At 45.9% G+C, this 19,046-nt stretch overlaps 1 protein-coding gene across 4 annotated transcripts in view; it reads left to right on the top strand.

Moving 5' to 3' along the window:
- The window catches only part of LOC147731446 (uncharacterized), a 170,003-nt gene that overhangs the window by 109,412 nt on the left and 41,545 nt on the right, over positions 1-19,046 (top strand). For all 4 annotated transcript variants that reach the window (XM_086956486.1, XM_086956488.1, XM_086956489.1 and 1 more), the window contains 2 exons: positions 6,352-6,576; positions 15,575-15,660. In XM_086956486.1, coding sequence (XP_086812612.1) covers positions 6,352-6,576; positions 15,575-15,660 — 311 coding nt within the window. The remainder of the gene's footprint in view (positions 1-6,351; positions 6,577-15,574; positions 15,661-19,046) is intronic.

Raw genomic sequence — 19,046 nt, 5'->3', positions numbered from 1 at the left:
GCGCTGCTACACCACCGGGCCCCTTTTCTTCTAGCATCTGTTGCGGGGCACCTCGCCCTGGGAGAGGTGGTTCAGGGAGTAGGGGCGGGCGTCCCCAGGTGCAGGTGCGGCTCCTGTAGTCCAGGGGGAGACCCCTACAGCTCTGCTGGGGCCTACCTGCTCTGCTGGCCGTGGGCTGCGTTGCTATCTTGCTCCTAGGCGGCCTTCTCAGACAAAGCGGGCACTGGCTATTTCCGACTGCCCTTCCTGGTGCCTGCTCTGTGCCTTGTTGCCTACCTACACAGTGGAGACTGTCCGGTCACTGGATCCCTGGGAGCGGTGCTCAATGGCCCATGATCAGAAATGTACTGCCACTGGACTCTCGCCACGCAGAAAAGCCCCTCCCCACCATCCTTACTTGCCGCACCGCCTGGCCTTCTCCAGTCATTCCTGTGTGGGGGGGGCTCGCAGTGTGTGAGGAGGGCTTGCAGTGTGTGAGGGGGGCTCGCAGTGTGGGGGGGGCTCGCAGTGTGTGGGGGGGGCTCGCAGTGTGTGGGGGATGCTCACAGTGTGGCTGTGTGTGTGGGGGGCTCTGTGTGGGTGTGTGTGTGTGGAGGGCTCTGTGTGTGTGTGTGGGGGGGCTCTCTGTGGGTGTTTGTGTGTGGCATTGGCAAGAGATTAAGCTGTTGGCATTGTAAATGACAATGCCATTTATTTATGTTAAAAAAACATAAATAAAAATAATGTCAAGAGCAATGCTAATAGCTCTAACTTTAACAAAGGCAAAACCATTGCATTGTAAATGCTTGTTCTTTAAAGCGCCCTGTGTCTGCCTGTCCTTCTCTCTGTTTAAAGGTACTCCCCATCTGATGAACACATCTGTTGTCTACGTTTCAGTTTTTCTTGCTTTGGTGCCTCTCGAGCCCTTTTACACTATACTCTGAGTTCACGTTTAACCTGCCTTTATTGGCTTTTCGTCCTTTCTACGATTCCAAAGCAGCCCTACTCTCTGTTCAGCTCTGTTCTTCATTTTTAGGTCGAAGCCTACCAGACAGCGCAGCTGTCTGTTTTGCTTACAACTACTTGTGGGCATTCAGAAAGGTTCCATGGGCACTGCTTGTGATTGGCTTTGTGGTTTGTAACTCACGTTTGCTTGATTCCTATTTGCTGGCTTTATTTGTTTTAGGCTGCCCACTTGAGCTCATCCCTTTCGTTGTCCATACTTTATTTACTGTATTCTTCCACCAGTGTTCGATTTCTGTAAACAGGCCTTTAAATCTTGTTCTGATCTTGTCACATTTGCTGAGCATCCAAAGACATATGTTAAATGTCAGGCTCTGTCTTCCAGGGAGCTTGATGTTTACTTTTCTTTCTCTGAATTCAAAGTGTGAGGATTTATGTGACAATCATGCTGACCACTGAGGGTCTGCTGGAGGAAGGCTGTGAAGGGTGGTGGAAACAAATATTTTAGTATGAACAAAAATAATCAATACATTAGGTGATGACATTTCCACACATTGTTTGTGTGCTGTATTCTATTATCAGTAAAACTGCATGTTTGTACAAATGTAATGGTCATTTCAATTGAAAATGTGTTGTCTGTAATGGCAGTGCGCTACCACAACATGCATACTCCACTTTATGCTGCACCACTCCATGCCACTGCACTCTACTCTACACCACTCTACTCTACACCACTTCACTCTACTTCTCTCTACTCTTCACTACTCCCCTCTATGCCAATGCACACTACTCCTTGCCCCCCCACTCTAGGCCAGTGCACTATATGCCAACCCACTCTACACTGCTCTACTCTTCGTCACTGCATCTACCCTGCACCACTCCGCGCCACTTCATTCTACTTCGAAACAATCTATGCCACTGCACTGTGCACAACTGAAATCAACACTGATCCGCTACAATCTGCACCACTCTACTGAACTCTGCCCCTCTCTATTCTACATCACTACACTCTATGCCAATGCACTCTACTCTTTGCCTCCCCACTCTGCGCCAGTGCACTACATGCCAACCCACTCTACACTGCTCTACTCTTCGTCACTGCATCTACCCTGCACCACTCCACTCTGCACCACATCATTCTACTTCGAAACAAACTATGCCACTGCACTGTGCACCAATGCACTCTACGCTGATCCACTACAATCTGCGCCACTCTACTCAACTCTGCCCCTCTCTATTCTATGCCACTGCACTCTACTCTAACCACTGCACTCTATGCCAATGCACTCTACAACACTTTACTCAAAACCAATGCACTCTACACCACTGCCCCCTACAGCAATCTACTCTGCATCATTACTTCTATACCACTATACTCTACTCTGTAACACTCTTCGCCACTGCACTCTACATCATTATGCTCTATATCACTACACACTATGCCACTATATTCTGCACCACTCTACGCCACTGCACTCTACGCCAATGTACTCTACATCATTATACCCTGTCACTGCACTCTAAGCCACTGCACTCTACATCATCATACTCTACGTCACTGCACTCTATGCCACTCTAATCTGCACTACTCTATACCACTGCACTCTATGCCAATGTACTCTACACCATGGTACCCAATGACAGTCTACTGTGCAACACTGCAATCTCTTCTACTGAATTCTGCACCACTCTACTCTACGCACCTCTACTCTGCATCGCTCCACTCTATGCCACTACACTCTACTGTATTATGCACCACTCCACGCCACTCTGCAACAATGCAGTCTTCGCCACTGAACTCTCCGCCACTCTACTCTGCATCACTGCAATGTATGCCACTGTGCTCTACTCTATGCCATTCTACTGCACTCTACGCCAATACACTGTAAGCCACTCTACTCTACTCTACATCCCTTCACTCTTCGCCACATCCCTTCACTCTTCGCCACTACACTCTACTCCAGTCTACTCTAAGCCACTCTAATCTACTCTACACCACTGCACTCTATGACACTCTAGTGTACAACACTCTACTCTATTCCACTGCACTCTAAACCACTTCACTCAACTCTGATGCCAACTACTTTACGCCACTTCACCCTAAACTACTCCGTTCTACTCTGCACCATTCCATGTTACGCCACTCCTCTCTATGTCTCTGCAATCTGCCCTTCGCCACTCTACTTTACACCACTCTACTCTGTGCCACTGCACTCCACGCCACTCTATTGTACATTTACATTACATATTTTACAGTGGAGAAGTGTGGCTCAATGGTTAGAGCGGCAGACCCTGATGCAGAGGTCAAGCCCGAGACCAGGGTTCAATTCCCCGCCTCGGCGGGTCTTGGGCTCAAAATTCCACGGACCTGATAATTCTCGCCTCAGTGCCTATTCCAATCATGCAACTCTGGGCAATAGCTTGCTTAATCTCCACGACGGCCCCCACAACGCTAAGGATGCCTGGCCTCCACCTTGGGGGTGCCCAGGAGTGGACGCCTCACAGGGAAAGCCAGGATGGGTTCCACAGCGGTATTCGTACAAGCGTCTTGAGACTCTTGCGGGTGAGTAGTGCGCTATACAAGTATCAATTTACATTTACATTGCTGCACCCTATGTTACTTCTCTTTACACCTGTCCACTTTAAGCCACTCTAATCTACTCTGCGCCATTGCACTCTACAACATTGCACTCTACATTGCTAAACTCTGTCACAACACTCTATGCCTATGCACTCTACTCTGCACCACTGCAATCCATGCTTTTGAGCTCTACATACACCATTCTACTGCACTTTACACCATTGCACTGTAAGCCATCCTACCCTGCATCACTCCACTCTACGCCACTGCACTCTACACCAGTACACTCTAAGCCACTCTAATCTACTCTGCACCACCTCACTCTACAACACTGCACTCTATCCTGCACCACTATACCCTACCCTACCCTACACCACTTCACTCTACTCTGTAGCAATCTACTCTACCCTAATGCACTCTATGCCACTCTACTCCACACTTCTAAGATCTACCTTTTGCCACTCCACTTTATACCACTGCACTCTATGCCACTCTGTTCTATACTATACTATACTATGGCATTGCACTCTATGCCAGTGAACTCCATGCCACTGCATTCTACGCCACTCTATTCTACCCTGCACCTTTCTACTTCTCACCACTGCCCGCTACACCAGTCCACATTACACCATTCTACTCCACACCACTGCACTCTACGACACTCTTCTCTCCAACACTGCACTCTGACACTCTACTCTGCAACACTGAACTCTGACACTCTACTCTGCAACACTGCATTCCATCTCCACTGAACTATAAACCATTATACTCTGCGCCACTGCATTGTACTCTTCACTACTCTATGCCACTCTACTGCACTCTACGTCAATGCAGTCTATGCCACTAAACTCTCCACCAGTCCACTCTCTGCTACTCTAATCGACTGTGCACCCCTGCACTCTGACACTGCATTCTACGCCACTTCTCATTACATCTCTACTCTACCCACTCTACTATGCACCACTACACTCTTTGTCACTGCACTCAACACCACATCAGTGTAGTCAATTCCACTCTACTTTTCACCATTCCATTCTACGCCACTCTACTCTGTGTCACTGCACTCTACCCTGCACCACTCCACTTCACTGTACTCTGAAACAATCTACTCTACACCACTGCACTCTGCCGCTGCAATCTACGCCACTGCACTCTACACTACAGCAATCTACGCTGGCCTACTCTACTCTGCTCTGCACCACTCTATTCTATTCCACTGCGCTCTGTGAACTCTACTCTAAACCATTGCACTCTATGCCAGTGCACACTACACCACTTTACTTAAAACCAATGCACTGCACACTACTGCACTCTACTCTGCACCACTGCACGCTACCTCACTCTACACCATTGCGCTCGGTCACTGCACTCTATGCCACTCTATTCTACTCTGCACCACTGTACTCTGCACCACTCTATGCCAGTGCACACTACACCAATGCACTCTACTTAACCCCACTGCAGTCTACAACACTCTACTCTGCAATACTGCACTCTCCACTACTGATTTCTATGCCACGCTACTCTGCACTCTATTCTGCACCTCTCGATTCTGTGCCACTCAACCACACTCTATGCTAATGCACTATACGCCACTCTTCTCTGTATTACTCCACTCTACACCACTGCACTTTACGCTGCTCTACTCTACACATGTGCACTCTACCCTGCACTACTTCACTCTTCCCTGAAACAATATACTCTACAACACTGCACCTTACTCCACTCTACTCTGCGCCACTCCACTCCATGCCATTGCACTCTACTCCACTGCAAAATACACCCTCTCTACTCTGTCACTGCACTCTGCACCAATGCACTCTATGCCACTTTACTCAAAACCAATGCACTCTAAGCCAATCTACTATGCACCCCTGTACTTTATGCCACTACACTCTAGGCCACTCTATTCCACAATAGTCCACTCCGACTCTCCATTTCATTAAACTCTACTCCACTCAGACACTCTAAACAGCCTTGTGCTACAGCACTCTACTCCACTCTAAACCACTCTATGACATTACTCCACTCTATGACACTCTACGCAACTCCCTCTAAGGTACTCCATGCCACTTTACTCTTGTCCACTGTTCCACTCTATGCCACTTCACACCACTCTATGCGACTCCACTGTACTACACTCTACAACACTCTACGCCACTCTATGCCATTCCTCTGTACAATCTGCTCCACTCTATGGCACTCTACTCTACAACACTCTACTCCATTCTATACAGCACGCTCATACCATTTTGCTTTGCTCTAAGCCACTTTATGACACACTATGCCACTCCACACTACGACACTCTATGCCACTCTGACACTCCACTCTGTGCCACTGTGCGACACTACATGACACTCCACTCTGCTCTGCTCCACTCTACTCTATGACACTCAACTCACCTCTATGACACTCCACTCTACGACACTCCACTTAACTCTACGACACTCTACTCCCAACAGAATACTCCACAACACTACGCCACTCCATGACACTCCACACCACTCAACTTTACTCTACGGGCCTCCATGACTCTCTATAGCACTCCATAACACTCCACTCCACATCACTCTCCTTTACGCCACTAACTTTAGCCATGTTCAACATTGCTAAAACATATTGGCAAAGCCAATAGCTCTTGCGTAGGCGAGACCTATTGGTTTTGCCAATGCTTGTTGAGTTTGGCACTGCCCTGTTTCTGTGCCAGTTCTTTTTGCCAAGGTTTCTGCCGGCTTCTTATTTGAGTTCAAGGCTCCCATGCTATTGATGCACCTGTCTTCTCTTTCTGCTCCACATCCTTGTCATTGTCTACTCTCTCCTTCTGCAGACTGTCAGAGAGAGAGTGCGCCCACTGTTCTATACGCGCATGCGCCTGGGGGAGTTTGATCCCCTGGACATGAATCCCTACAATGCCTTAAACTTGAGCTTGGTGCAGAGCGAGGCCCACCGGAACCTCTCCCTGGAGGCTGCTCAAAAGAGCTTCGTCCTGCTGAAGAACACTGCGAGCACGCTGCCCCTGAGACTAGGCGACATCACAGGGCGTAAAATTGGGGTAAGTTCCTGCTACAGGCCATATTGTGTACACACTGGTGAAATGTGACCATAATGTGTTCAGTCGGAGGCTCGTGAACCATCAAGCCTGACCTAAAAAGCACCTCTAATTCATACATTGGGGTGTTTACAAAACAAGTAGCACATATATCCAGTGGCTGCTGGTAGGGAATGGTGGCGGGGTGTTAGATAAAAAATAAAAAGAAGACTTATCTGCTGATTGCCAGCCGCTGCCTTTCCTTCCTCCTCACTGTATCCTACCTCCTGGAAGCACCCAGGCTCCCAGACTCCCCAAGCAAATTATGACAATGCGGTCATCAGCATGACAACATAGTAGTGAGTAGTCTGGCAGCCATGGTTAGGCGCTCACACAGGGAGTGCAAGGCTGTGATGTTCTCCTCCCAGGCTGTGCAATACAGCTGGTGGAGAACATGCTAAGTGCCATAACGATTTGCCCGGCCCAAGACTGCCAGCCAAACTGTCATGCGCACTTATGGTGCAGCAGGCACACCTCCTCCCTCTGACGTCACGCAATCCCAGCCCCGCCCCACCCTAACATGGAGCTTGCAGCCAGACAAAAAATAAAATGATAATAAGGTTCTGTTATTATCATTCTTTTTTTCCTTTGTACTGCTCTTAGAGCATTGCAGCAACGCTCCTCCACTTTAGTGGAGGAGCTGCCGCTGCATATATATCATTGTAGTCATGACTGTAAAGAGTTGGTAGCAGGTGCTGCCCCTAGCTTGCCTTTTGGTATCCCTGGTCTGTGCCAGGGTGCATGTGTCAAAGGTACCAGGGTGCATTTGGTTGTGGGGCTCATGAAGGCTAGAGCAGGAAGAGCTTCCAAGGATCCCACTTAAACACCACATTACAATCTTCTTTCACCCTAATTCATAGGAGGTTTCCACTGACTCCTGCTTAAATATCTTCCCTAATCTAGAGTGCAATCCATTGAGGGCAGGCATCTTTTTATATACTATATTCAAGCATACGTCAAGAATGGTTATAAATACATCTGTTTTGCCCCAAGGCATTTTTTAAATAGATGCTCAGTTTAAAAAAACATTCACGCATAATTATGTAATCACGTATTAATGATCTTCTTTTATTAATGTAATTTGACACACTTGGGCATATAAGACTCATTAAGAGAAACCCTCTGTCTGGTTGTGAAACAATTTGCATGGTTTCCCTCATGAAAGTATTACAATCATTTTGATAACGAAAGAGTTGATAATATGCACACAGGTCAAAATGTGGGCTTGTACAAATTAAAACCATAATGACGTTCAGCATAAATGTTAATAAATATGTATGTATTCCTTTCACAGTAAGTTAAAAATAGTGCTATGCAGCTAACACGGGGATGTTGAACTAAGATTTATTTTTGTACTTCACTATACATTATACTGGTATTGTTTTAATTCAATTCCCCCTTCATTTTTCACATAAGTTTGTTTTCCATTTGAATGTTGGAGTGACTCATAATAACAAAAACAATTTATTTTTGTTATAAACACTATAGTTGAGCGTATTTATTTTAAACTTAAGGAACTATACTGCTTTTATATATATTGTGTAGCAGTTGCATAATCTACATGAGGACAGCATAGTCCACATGTTGGTGTCACATAACATAAAATAATACATTCCAATGCAACCTTCAATCAAAGGAAACAATTGTAAGAATAATCCACATTTAGGGGCCGATGACAAACTGCAGAAAATTCTGCAGGTCTGACCCACACCTACACAGCCCCAGTCCAAATCTGATGATCAACATGCGAAACCACACTGCATCGCGTTCTGAGCTGTATTACCCAAATAAACGCATAATAACCAAAGGAGTCTAACAGTGTTAATATAAAGTAAATCGACAGCAGCGGCAGAAGATGCCCATTGTGTGCTCCTCTCCCCTGGACCACCATCCGCAAGTAGAGAGGGGAGGCAGGGAACCAGAGAAAAACAGGGGGGTGACGGGGCAAGGAGAACGAAGAAAATGTGGGGTCACAGAATTACAGTGGCCCAAACCAAGGGTGGTAAGCCCCCCATCCTGCCTTCAGACTCAGACATTGGCTGACATACCATCTTTAATTCTGGGACCCAGTCCTATGTGTTAGCAGAGGGCGCTACCATATCCACCGGTGAGTGCTCAGGAGATGTAGCGGGGCACGGCTTTTAGACCACCAAACATTTCAACGTATCACCCCATAGCTCTAGGTCTCTCTCAGTATTCTCATCTGTGTCTGTGCGCATCATTCACAACCGCCGCTTCTCTGCCACTCCCCATTCGCGCAAGTCAGCCTGCCATCTGCCCAATGTGGGAGGGCTAGTATGCGTCCAGTTGATGGTTAGGCGTCGCATAGCCAGCAGCAACCACAACAGAGCGAACCTGTGTCTCATCTGAGTCCCCTGTTTTGTGATCGTTGACACTCCCGCCAAGCAATGCTTGATCGAGGTCTCCAGCAAGACCCACATCATCTCCCACAATTCATGCAGTCTTCCCTCCCACTAATTCCACACTTTATCGCAGTCCCAAGTCATGTGGAGGAATGTCGCCGGCTCCACCCCAAAGCTGGGGCAGACGGGAGACTGTGCTGCATTAAATCTATGCAGGCATTGAGGAGTTAGATAGCTGAGGTGAAAATAAAAAAATAGGGTGAGCTTGAAACGGGCATTGCCGACAACTTCCTGGACCTGCGCACAGGCATATCTCCATTCACTATCCGTGAGAGGCTCAGGTAAATCAGCTTACCACCTAATACGGACCCCCATCATATTGATCCTTGTGTCCACCTTCAAAGCTTTATATATGCAAGAGATCAAGCCCCTGGAGGAGCCCGGGTCCAGCAGCAGCATCTGTGACTCCTCCAGCTACGTTGAGCAATGAACCCAAACCTTTCACTCAATATGGAACACCATAGCATATTGGAGTAATTGGCTGGGATGTACTTGAAAGAATTCCGGTGCCTTCCATATAGTGAGCAAGGTACCAATGAAATATAACTCCCCTGCCGTGGTGCATCCTCTCCATCATACCACTGTGTTATATCCATCAAAGATTGTATCAGCCGGAAACAGGGCAACCATTTAAAGGACAATAGACTGGCGTCACCGCTTGCTCCCAGACTTCTGTGACCTGTCGGACGTTAAGTGGGCAGTCATCCGGTGCTCTAGATCCCATCATCAGATCCCCCAGGAAGATCCATCCTGGCACCCCACCCGGCTAGTAGTTCCTTTTCTCCATTCAGCCATTCGCGCACCTTGGCTCAGCATATTGTAGAAGTCCTGCAAAATAATGCATCTGTATGTCTGGAAGACCCAGGTCCCTGAGCTCCGCATCCAGTTTTAACACCTCCAACTTAACTCTATTCACTTACTAGCCCATGCCAGGGACCCAGAAGAGTATTCTGCCTGCTGAAGGTAGCTTGAAGCATACTACAGAGAGAGTTTTGCAGGACATAGAGGCAGCAAGGGAGCAAACCATCCTTCTTAAAGCCACCCTACCCACGACACACAGTCCGGCAATTCCAGAAACCGGTCAATACCTCCAGATGTTCGAGAACTCTCCCCATGTCCAGGATGTAATTGCCTTTGGCAGAGTGGGCTACCTGTATGCCCAGGTACCGGAAATGTTTGCGCTCCCAGCAGAGCCCCGTCACAGGTATCGCAGCAGCGCCCGCCCCTACCAGTTTGGCAAGAGGGAAGAGCACCAGCTTCTGGCGGTTGACCCACAATCCAGACACCTCTACAAAGGCAGTCATTATCTCCAGCAATACACTCACCAATCGCTCTGGGTGAATGACGTATATCAACGCATCATCTGCATATAGGAAGACAACGTGAGTGTGTCCCCCCACTATAACACCCCAACGATCCATGTCCTGGTAAAGAGGAGTGGGGATGGGGGACAGCCCTGCCTCGTGCCTCACTCAATAGGCCAACATTCGGCACCACTTTCAGATTTGGGGCACGCGTCACAGAATAGGCATAAAGCCGTATACGTGACAGGAACACTGAACCCAGTTCCATCCTCTGCCGCACTTCCCAAAGCTAATCCAAGCCGAGAGTATCGAAGGCTTTTTCAATGTCTAATGCCACCACCACAGCCTTCAGATCCGTGCTAGTCACCAAGTAAAGCACATGGGACAGCCTACGCAGGTTCATCTGTGTTCCACTACTGGACATAACACCACACTGGTCTTCATGTACCAGATGGGTTACCACCTAACCAAAGCGCATCCCCAGGGCCTTTGCTAGGACCTTAGTGTCAACCCCTAGCATGGACATGGGACGATAGGAACCGGGATCCAGTGGGGCCCTAACAGCTTTGAAAGCATGATAATCTGGTCCTTCCGCGTAGAGTGCGGCAGCAGACCATTGTGTCTGGATTCTCGAAGAATCTCCAGCAAGCGAGGTAGCAATAGTCCTGCAAATGTCTGATAATATACTACAGGAAACCCATCTGGGCCCGGAGCCTTATATTGCGACATGACACTGACCGCCTCCTGCATTTCTTCCACCCGGAGGCTCTTTTTGGAACCCTGTCCCTGTGCATCGGTGAGGCAAGGGAGGACTAAATCATCCAGTAACCACCCAACACTGCCAGGGAATTCCCAGGACCTGCACTGTAAACAGTTACCAGGTTGTCTTGTAAGAGTGAGTTAATGCTGGCTACCCACCACCATGCCATCCGGGCAGCTCAGTGAGGGTGTGAATGGGGACGGGTGTTCTCTTTTTAACAGTCACGCCAGCATCCTCCCCGACGTATCACCTTCCTGGTGAAGCTGTTGCTGATATTCACGCCTGGTCAGACAGTCAAGCCTGCCCCATATGTCTCCAGTCCTTCACTGCGTAGCTAAAAAAGACTCACGGTGTTCCCCACCTACAGGCACATTAAGCTAACAGTCTGTCAGAGCCCCCTCCGCCTCAGTCAGCTCCAGCTCAAGGCGACGTCTTGTACCGCCAACTCTGGACATGCATTCCCCACGCTTCATAAATTTCAGGATATCCCACTCCAGCCCCTCTGCGCGGTGGACAACCAATTAGCGTCAAAGTAGACGTTAGTACTTCACAGAGTTCTTCCCGAAACAGTCTATCACCCAGCACCCCCGGGTGGAGACCCAAAGGGAGACCCTGGCTTGATGCCGCCCAGGTCCCAAGTAAGCAATTGAGTTGCATTTAAACTGTTGTATTATAAATGTAACAGTATGTTACAACAGAAAGTTTAGGAATCAAAATGTATCCGATATGCATAAACATGTGCGAAAAGAATTGTTTTATAAAGAATGTGTGGAAATTACATTAGAAAATAAGATATGAACTGCCCTCAACTTTGTCTTAAGGGTTTGGTAGAAACTATGGTGGAACAAATGAAATGGTATGAGGTCTCTAAAGATCTCTGAGATTTACAAATCTAATATATGCTCACCCAGGGTTCCTTTTTGAGCTTTTCAAATAGTTTTGTTGCCAGAGAGTTACTTTAAATGAATTTTTAAGGAATGAAAATACTTAGAGACAGATTTATTTATTTATCTATTTATTTGAACGTTTTATAGAGTGTACTAAGAATGCTCACAAGTACTCAGATTCGACATTTGTAGCGCTAACAATGCATTTTCAGATCTAATCACATTTTAGGAGTCAGAACAGTCTTCTGACTCCTAAAATGGGATCGCAAATTGATACCGATTCAGTATCTAGAAGGACAATATTGTAGGTGTCCATTTCAAATACCCAATGCGTATGCTGTGTCAATGTTTTGTGCCTGAAGTGCAGCCACAAAACCTTAAAACGTTACAGACACCTAGATGGAGGTTGTAACCCAATCACAAAAAGGACCCTTGTGAATGTTTAAAAAAAGTTTGGTGGAAAGTAGACAATGATCCTCCAGACCACTCACAACTCTCAAATAAACAGAAAAAAAGTCAACTTTGACGTTAAGGAAAACAGGCTACATTTAAAAAAAAAGTTTATTTAAAGGCGACCACAGACATAATGGTCTCCTGATCCCAGCAGGCCACTATCCCTGTGATAGTCTCTAATCATATTGAGTCTCGATTTGCGAGCTACCTCATTGATATTCATGACGTAGGTCGGATTGCGACCCACTATGATTTGGATTTCTAAGAACCAACATATTGGCACCGAGGTAATTTCTTAAAAATCTTTAATGGTTGCAAAAATACCACCTTAAGGAAGCGGGATGGTGAAATGCACTGGCCTTTGTATGTTTTAGTGCTCCATATTATATTAAAGGATTTACACGATGCTTAACTGTCCCAGTGCTAGTCCTAAAAGAGCACACTGCAAAAAGCGACCAATCGCAAAGTGCCACAGAAACAACTAAGAAGAGAAAATCCAGGTCTTCCGGATTTTCCTGAAAGGCCATTCGTTACGAACATTCCTAATGGACAGAGGGAATGCGTTCCAAAGGGCAGGGGCTTGAGTGCAGGAAAAACAGCCACCTGCTCTGACTCTCCATGTGAAGAGTAAGACCTAAATCTAGGTGATGAACTAGAACAAGTGATGAAAAGTTTCTTTCACGTCAAAAGTATGTTATTTTTCCCTCAAAAATGTAATGAACAACTGTTGCAGGGCTGGCACTTCTATAACATGGGATAAAACAATAGGGGGTGGCACATAAAAGTGGGAGATGTGACAGCAAAAGGCCTGAATAATGACCTTTAATTAAGTGCATGGGGAGAACAGCAGCAGGTAAATTTCTATTTTGCCTGAAACACCGTTCTTGAACAGACGAACTTACCGCACACAAATCACAGTGCACGCAAGTTGCCCTTATTACAAGAGCCCTCTTAATTACGATGGTGCTGGATACAGCAGTTACAAGTCCGTTCACAATTATGAGATCCACGGAAACTCCACCAAGAGCAGCTGAAATCGCCAGGTGAAAGTTTGGCCTAAAATTAGTTTTTGGGGGAATAAGAGGGACCCCTTAGCACCAACAGGGGAGTAGGACACTAATTCAATGAAAATAAGAAAATCCATTGGGGTAAAAACTTTTCAAGAAAAGACCTTAATGTTCACACATACACACTACTATCAGATTTGTCTCAAATTCACACCTCCTTTCGTTGGACCATATGTAATAGGGAAAGCAACATGTACACAAATTATATAAAAAAATATATCACATATGTTTATTGTTTGTTTGTACACATAATATTATGATTAAAAAAGACACAATTATTCATACAGTTCATAACATAAGATAATTTAAAAAGGAATATGATAAAACACCTAAAAGCAAATAAGCATGAAAACATCAAGAGTGGAACACTAGCAGCTAGACAGAAAAGTTTAGTCTAGTTTTAACAGGGAAATCTGACCCGCAATTACCAATTCCTCAGTACTTCCTCATTTCTTGGTAGACCCTCATGGTTCAACTCATAATGGTTTGGATTTTCCCCACCCACAGAGTTACGGGTACCCCCGGTATCAGTAACTAGGGGGTGCTTTAATAAGCCACTCCTAATGAGGGTCAACCGAGGAAAATCGCTGCTTGGCATGGTTAGAGGATTTTCAAGAGCACTATAATACTGTACATGCAGTCACTAGATGGCATTAAGGTGAATGGCAGTGAGGCTCGGACACTCCGAGTCTAAGCACCAAGGTGGCACAGAAACATTGAGACAAAGAGGCAAAGAGGAAAATGTATGCTTGAGCATAGGGAATGTTTTACAGCAAACAAATGATGGACAGAAGGCTGACAATGCAAACATTCTCCCCTAGTCAAAAGATCTGGGTTAAATCCATAGTTCTTTTTTGCCAATTTTGCTGTAACACTTTTCGCCCTAAGTGGAATGGGTATGCCCAGACATGGGTCCCTTGCTCACTGTGCCACTGGATTCAAGCTAGCCTGGCTGAAGAAGGGTGACATACCCTGAAACCGGTCCCAGGATGCTTGTTTCCGGTCCATGGAGGACCTGGCCTGCCAGTTCAGTCTGGACTGCTCCCATGGGGCACAGGGTCTAGACTGATTTGCATATGGCTGGGTCCAAACTGGGGTGGTGCAGTGGGCAAAAGATAGATGGATTTAACCCAGATATTTTGACTGGGGGAGAATGTTTGCATTGTCAGCATTCCGTCCATCATTTGTTTGTTTGAGCATATAGAATGTCAGTGATAAGCCGACTCAGAAACTGAAGGTTCAGAGAGAGAAGACAAGGCTCAGAAACAGGCCCCAGACAATGAAAAGATTATATGCCAGGAGTCTCTGTGACATTGAGGTAGAAAAAAGGAGAAAAATCAAATACAATGTAGACCAGACAGGAGACCAATTAGTATGAAGCAACAAAGTAGACAGTGAAAAGAGGTTTCCTACCACAATGCAGAGTGTCGATGCCTGCTACACAACCGAGGGTAGAACATCGACTAGCACTACATCATTATTGTTATAATATATAGATAAGTGTAGGTTTAATCTTCTTAACTCCACATCTGAAGGCAGGGAAGATGTATATCTTCAAGGTACATGTTGACCATATAGTGGGTAGTCCATATTCTGTCCTTGATTTTGTGGTAGAAAACCTCATAAATCCTAAGAAATCTCTTATATAATCCAAAGATCAAGTATGTCAATTATCTATCACTTTTTGTTCAACAAAATGGACACATAGGGTGGTAATAACTCAAACAGCATGCAGAGGGAGGATTGCCAACCACTCACACAGGAGGAGGGTCTTTCATTAGCTCTGTTGTAGTCTCCAACGACAGAGTCGCAGCCACCCTTGGAGGTGACCTCACATGTGACTAACGCTGATAAGACACCCTACCTAGTAGCTAAGATTGAAAGCCAAAAATATAAAGTCCTGAACACATGATCATGTACATGGCAAGTCAAAAATGCAAAATTTCAGGACACAACACCAGCATTTGAAAACACTGTGCCCCATGAGCAGCTGTTAGAAATGAAGTGGGGGATTCAGAAGACGCAGCCTTATCGGCTCCTCTGATTGACTGTGATATTCTTGCTGCAGGTCCTGGGTCCTTTTGCCGACAGTCCAAAGTTGCTGTTTGGGGACTATGCGCCTGTGCCTGATCCTCTGTATATTTCGACACCCAGGTAAGGCGGGACGCTGTTTTGTACATTATGTTGGAACATTCTGATATCAAAATGGAGGAAGAGCCTACTCATGTTGCAACAAACAGTGACCCACAGATGAAGAGGTCTCGGAAACGTTAAAAAGGTACCTACAATGCGCAATCTAATGGCTTAGACAGCAGAGGCAGCTCTTATAGATTTGCACAGCAGAGATATTAATCCGGGTACAGAGGACTTACATGTTTACACGACAGACAGTAGTGAGAACAATAATCATCACATACAGTCTTTGAATATCTCTCTTCCACTTCAGGTGAAACCTAAAGACCGACCTCCTCAAGAAACACGTGGCACAGTGCAAGTTCCCAAAATGTGTCTGTACCCCTGCCTTGAGTGCCTGACTTCATAATGACTTTTTCTTTGGCCCTTGCATTATGTTAATCTAGCATGAGAACAGAGGCCTAGGGCTCTCTCTGGTAGCGCTAAGTCAAGAACCTGTTCTTTGAGTAGACTGGCAGAGTTCCAGGGGCCACAAGGTGACATGGTGGCTCAGGGATGTGAGGGAATGGTTCATGGCCAGAGAAATATGAATGAAAATGGCGAGGAGTGATGTTAAACTTGCTGAGGTTATTGACACATGGTATTCACTGTCTTAATGAGATTCTCCCTGGATGAGTACCTGCTTTTAGGTATGTCAATAAAACTTATAAATACATTTATAATTAAATAATCTATTTGGTGACCTGGAAGGGCACAAAAAGCATGCCCTCGAAACAGGCATACGTCTATTGTCCAAGCCCTGGGTAAACGTATAAAGCAGTGGTGACAGTGTGCTGAGTTTTTGTGAATCATTAGTGTGACCAGATCTTTTTCTCTGTGTTAGGAGGACTGCTGTCTACTGATGCCTCTTATGTAAAGGTTGGATGTTATGTGAACTTCAGATCCATGCGCTGACATTCTGTATGCATGTTGAGTGTGGTTATGTGCAGTGGGTGCGTGGCACATGTATGGTAGTAGGACTCTGTATGCTGATGCTGAGAATACAAGTACTGAAACCAGTGGGATTCATTTTCGATAGATTCTGGTTTATTGTTCACAAAATGAATGGTGGCTAGCACTTTCCCAGACGATTGAAGTATATACACACCGTTCCTGTAGCTGGAGGCTGGGGATGCAGAGGTGAGGGAGTCATGACACCCTAAGAAACTCAACAGGGGCCCAGTAAGCAAGGAGCTGCTCATTCGTTCATCCTGGGCACTGCCATATGTTGGATGGTAGGTGAGAGACTGCAGTTAGGCAGGGCCAGCCCTTCACCATCATGGATTATTACTTCAGTGAGGCTGATGACGGCCAGCTGCAGTAGTCTCACACTTCATTGTACCTTCGTTTTGATTACTCCAGCTTAGAGAAAACCTCATTGCTTCCTGCTGTGAGAACCACTGCCTGGCACAAAGGCTGCGTCTGAGGAACAGACAAAAATGACATTTGAAAGAGAACCAACCCAAACCAGTCTGAAAACTTAATTTGATCCAAACCACCCCACTTTCTTCCAGTTCTATGTTCTTTATGTCTGAGGACAAGCATGCTCCAGAGCACTTTCGAAGGACTGACGTGGGACCCGGGCTGGTGTCTGCTTTTCAACCAGACTCCCAGAGGTGAGGGGGCATCATCTGAAGTGTGTGCTTGATGCTGGAGGCACTTGAAAATAACTGTGTGAAATCTGCACCCTTCCTGAGAGAATGGTGCTGCCACTGCTGATTTTGGAGTTTGAGATTCCTTGTAGCCCCCAAAGCAGAAGACATGCCAAAGAGACACTCAACAAGTGATGACCGGTCCAGAGACCACACCTGCCATCCAACCGCCCTTGTGTGCACACATCCTTGGGAGGCTGCTATTGTGGAGGATTAGCACCTCGGTGTGAGCTGAACATTTAACCCACTCGGTGGCCAATTTCTGAGCAAGGTCGTAGCCGTTGCCCCCTACATTCCAAGAACCACCGCCGCAGGGGTGAGACCATTGCATGCATCTGTCGCCGACTGTCCTCAAGTGAATCTACAGAGTGCAGGTTACTGTGGTTGCTAACTGTGAGTGGAACAAGAGACAGAGGAAGCAGGATGAGTTCTTCCAAACAAACTTGAGACTTTTAGAGGGTGAATTTGAATTGGTGAAGGCAAACAGAACTGTGCACATCTAAGTTGTGGGGTGTGTTGAGTGTACTGCATCTGTACCTAATCATTTCTTTGCCCCATGTTACACACCAGGGATTAGACACCAGGACACTCTGTTGATGGGGGGGAGGGGAAGGGGGGGGGATCAGAAAGGGTCACGTTCCTCACTGTTGCAAACAGGATTGCAACCCTGTCTCTGAGAACCCTAATTGCAATGTGAAGTATTACCTTGTGCTGTGTGATTAAAACACTTTCTTTTTTAACCAACTTTGTTTAGTCTGTTGTTTGACTGTGAGTCTTGAGCTCCTGCTCCCCACACTACCTCCCTGAGAAGCCCTTGACTGCTTAACCTCACTACCGTGAGTCAAGTGCAGAAAGGATTATCAATAGTTGGATGGACCCCAGTACACCAGTGGCAAAGGACCTTAACCTCCACAGTTGGAGTGCAGTAGGACCTCACTGCCCTGTGGCCTCTCTCAACACCCCGCCACACCAGAAAAGTAATTGCTGATTTATTCTAATTTATAGGCAGAGTACCTGCATCCAAAAAATGGCTTTAGAGTTCCATGGATTCTCTACACGTGTGGTGTTCAAATGACATAAAGTTCACAAGTCGTCAGTACTGTTCGATTTTCGCCTAATATAACAATATTTAAAGAAAGAAAGCAATACGATTTCAAACGCAGCCTTGTCGGTCACAGCCTGTTTACTAACACAGAGAGTAAAAACCAATATTGATACAGTCCTGTGACTGCCTTCATCAAATTTTGAAACAGAGCTTTAATAACTATTTTATTTGAAGTTCATAATTTGGAAAGAGATTTTATTTTGGTTCAAATATTCAAACTAGCTGAAATTTGACCTTGTACTGTCCTTTCTGTTAACTATTGTGTAGCCTGAAACCAAAATGGCTTATAAATTGTCAATAAAATCCTCCAGCTTTATGGCACATACATTATCTGGAATTAAAACATATGAAAACCAAAATCAAGAGAAGATTGATGCATTTTTCCATAGTTTCAACTTTGGACCATAACTAACATTTACTAACTGCATCTTACGTCAGCAATAATGAACATTCTTTTTCAGTTTGTTGCAAATGTGTTTGAGTATTATATTAAGGATGCTTCCAAAAATGAAAACTACCAGCTCATATATTTAAATTTGAAAGCCATGTTAATGTTTGAATTCAACAGAGAGGAAACTTTGTTGTTTCATTTGTGATATTACGTGAGATCT

This window comes from Lissotriton vulgaris, chromosome 2_1 (genome assembly GCF_964263255.1).
Source record: "Lissotriton vulgaris chromosome 2_1, aLisVul1.2, whole genome shotgun sequence".
In the NCBI taxonomy this organism is placed as follows: Eukaryota; Metazoa; Chordata; class Amphibia; order Caudata; family Salamandridae; genus Lissotriton; species Lissotriton vulgaris.
Note: the sequence above shows the minus strand (reverse complement) of the source record. Positions and strands in the feature narration are given on the sequence as shown.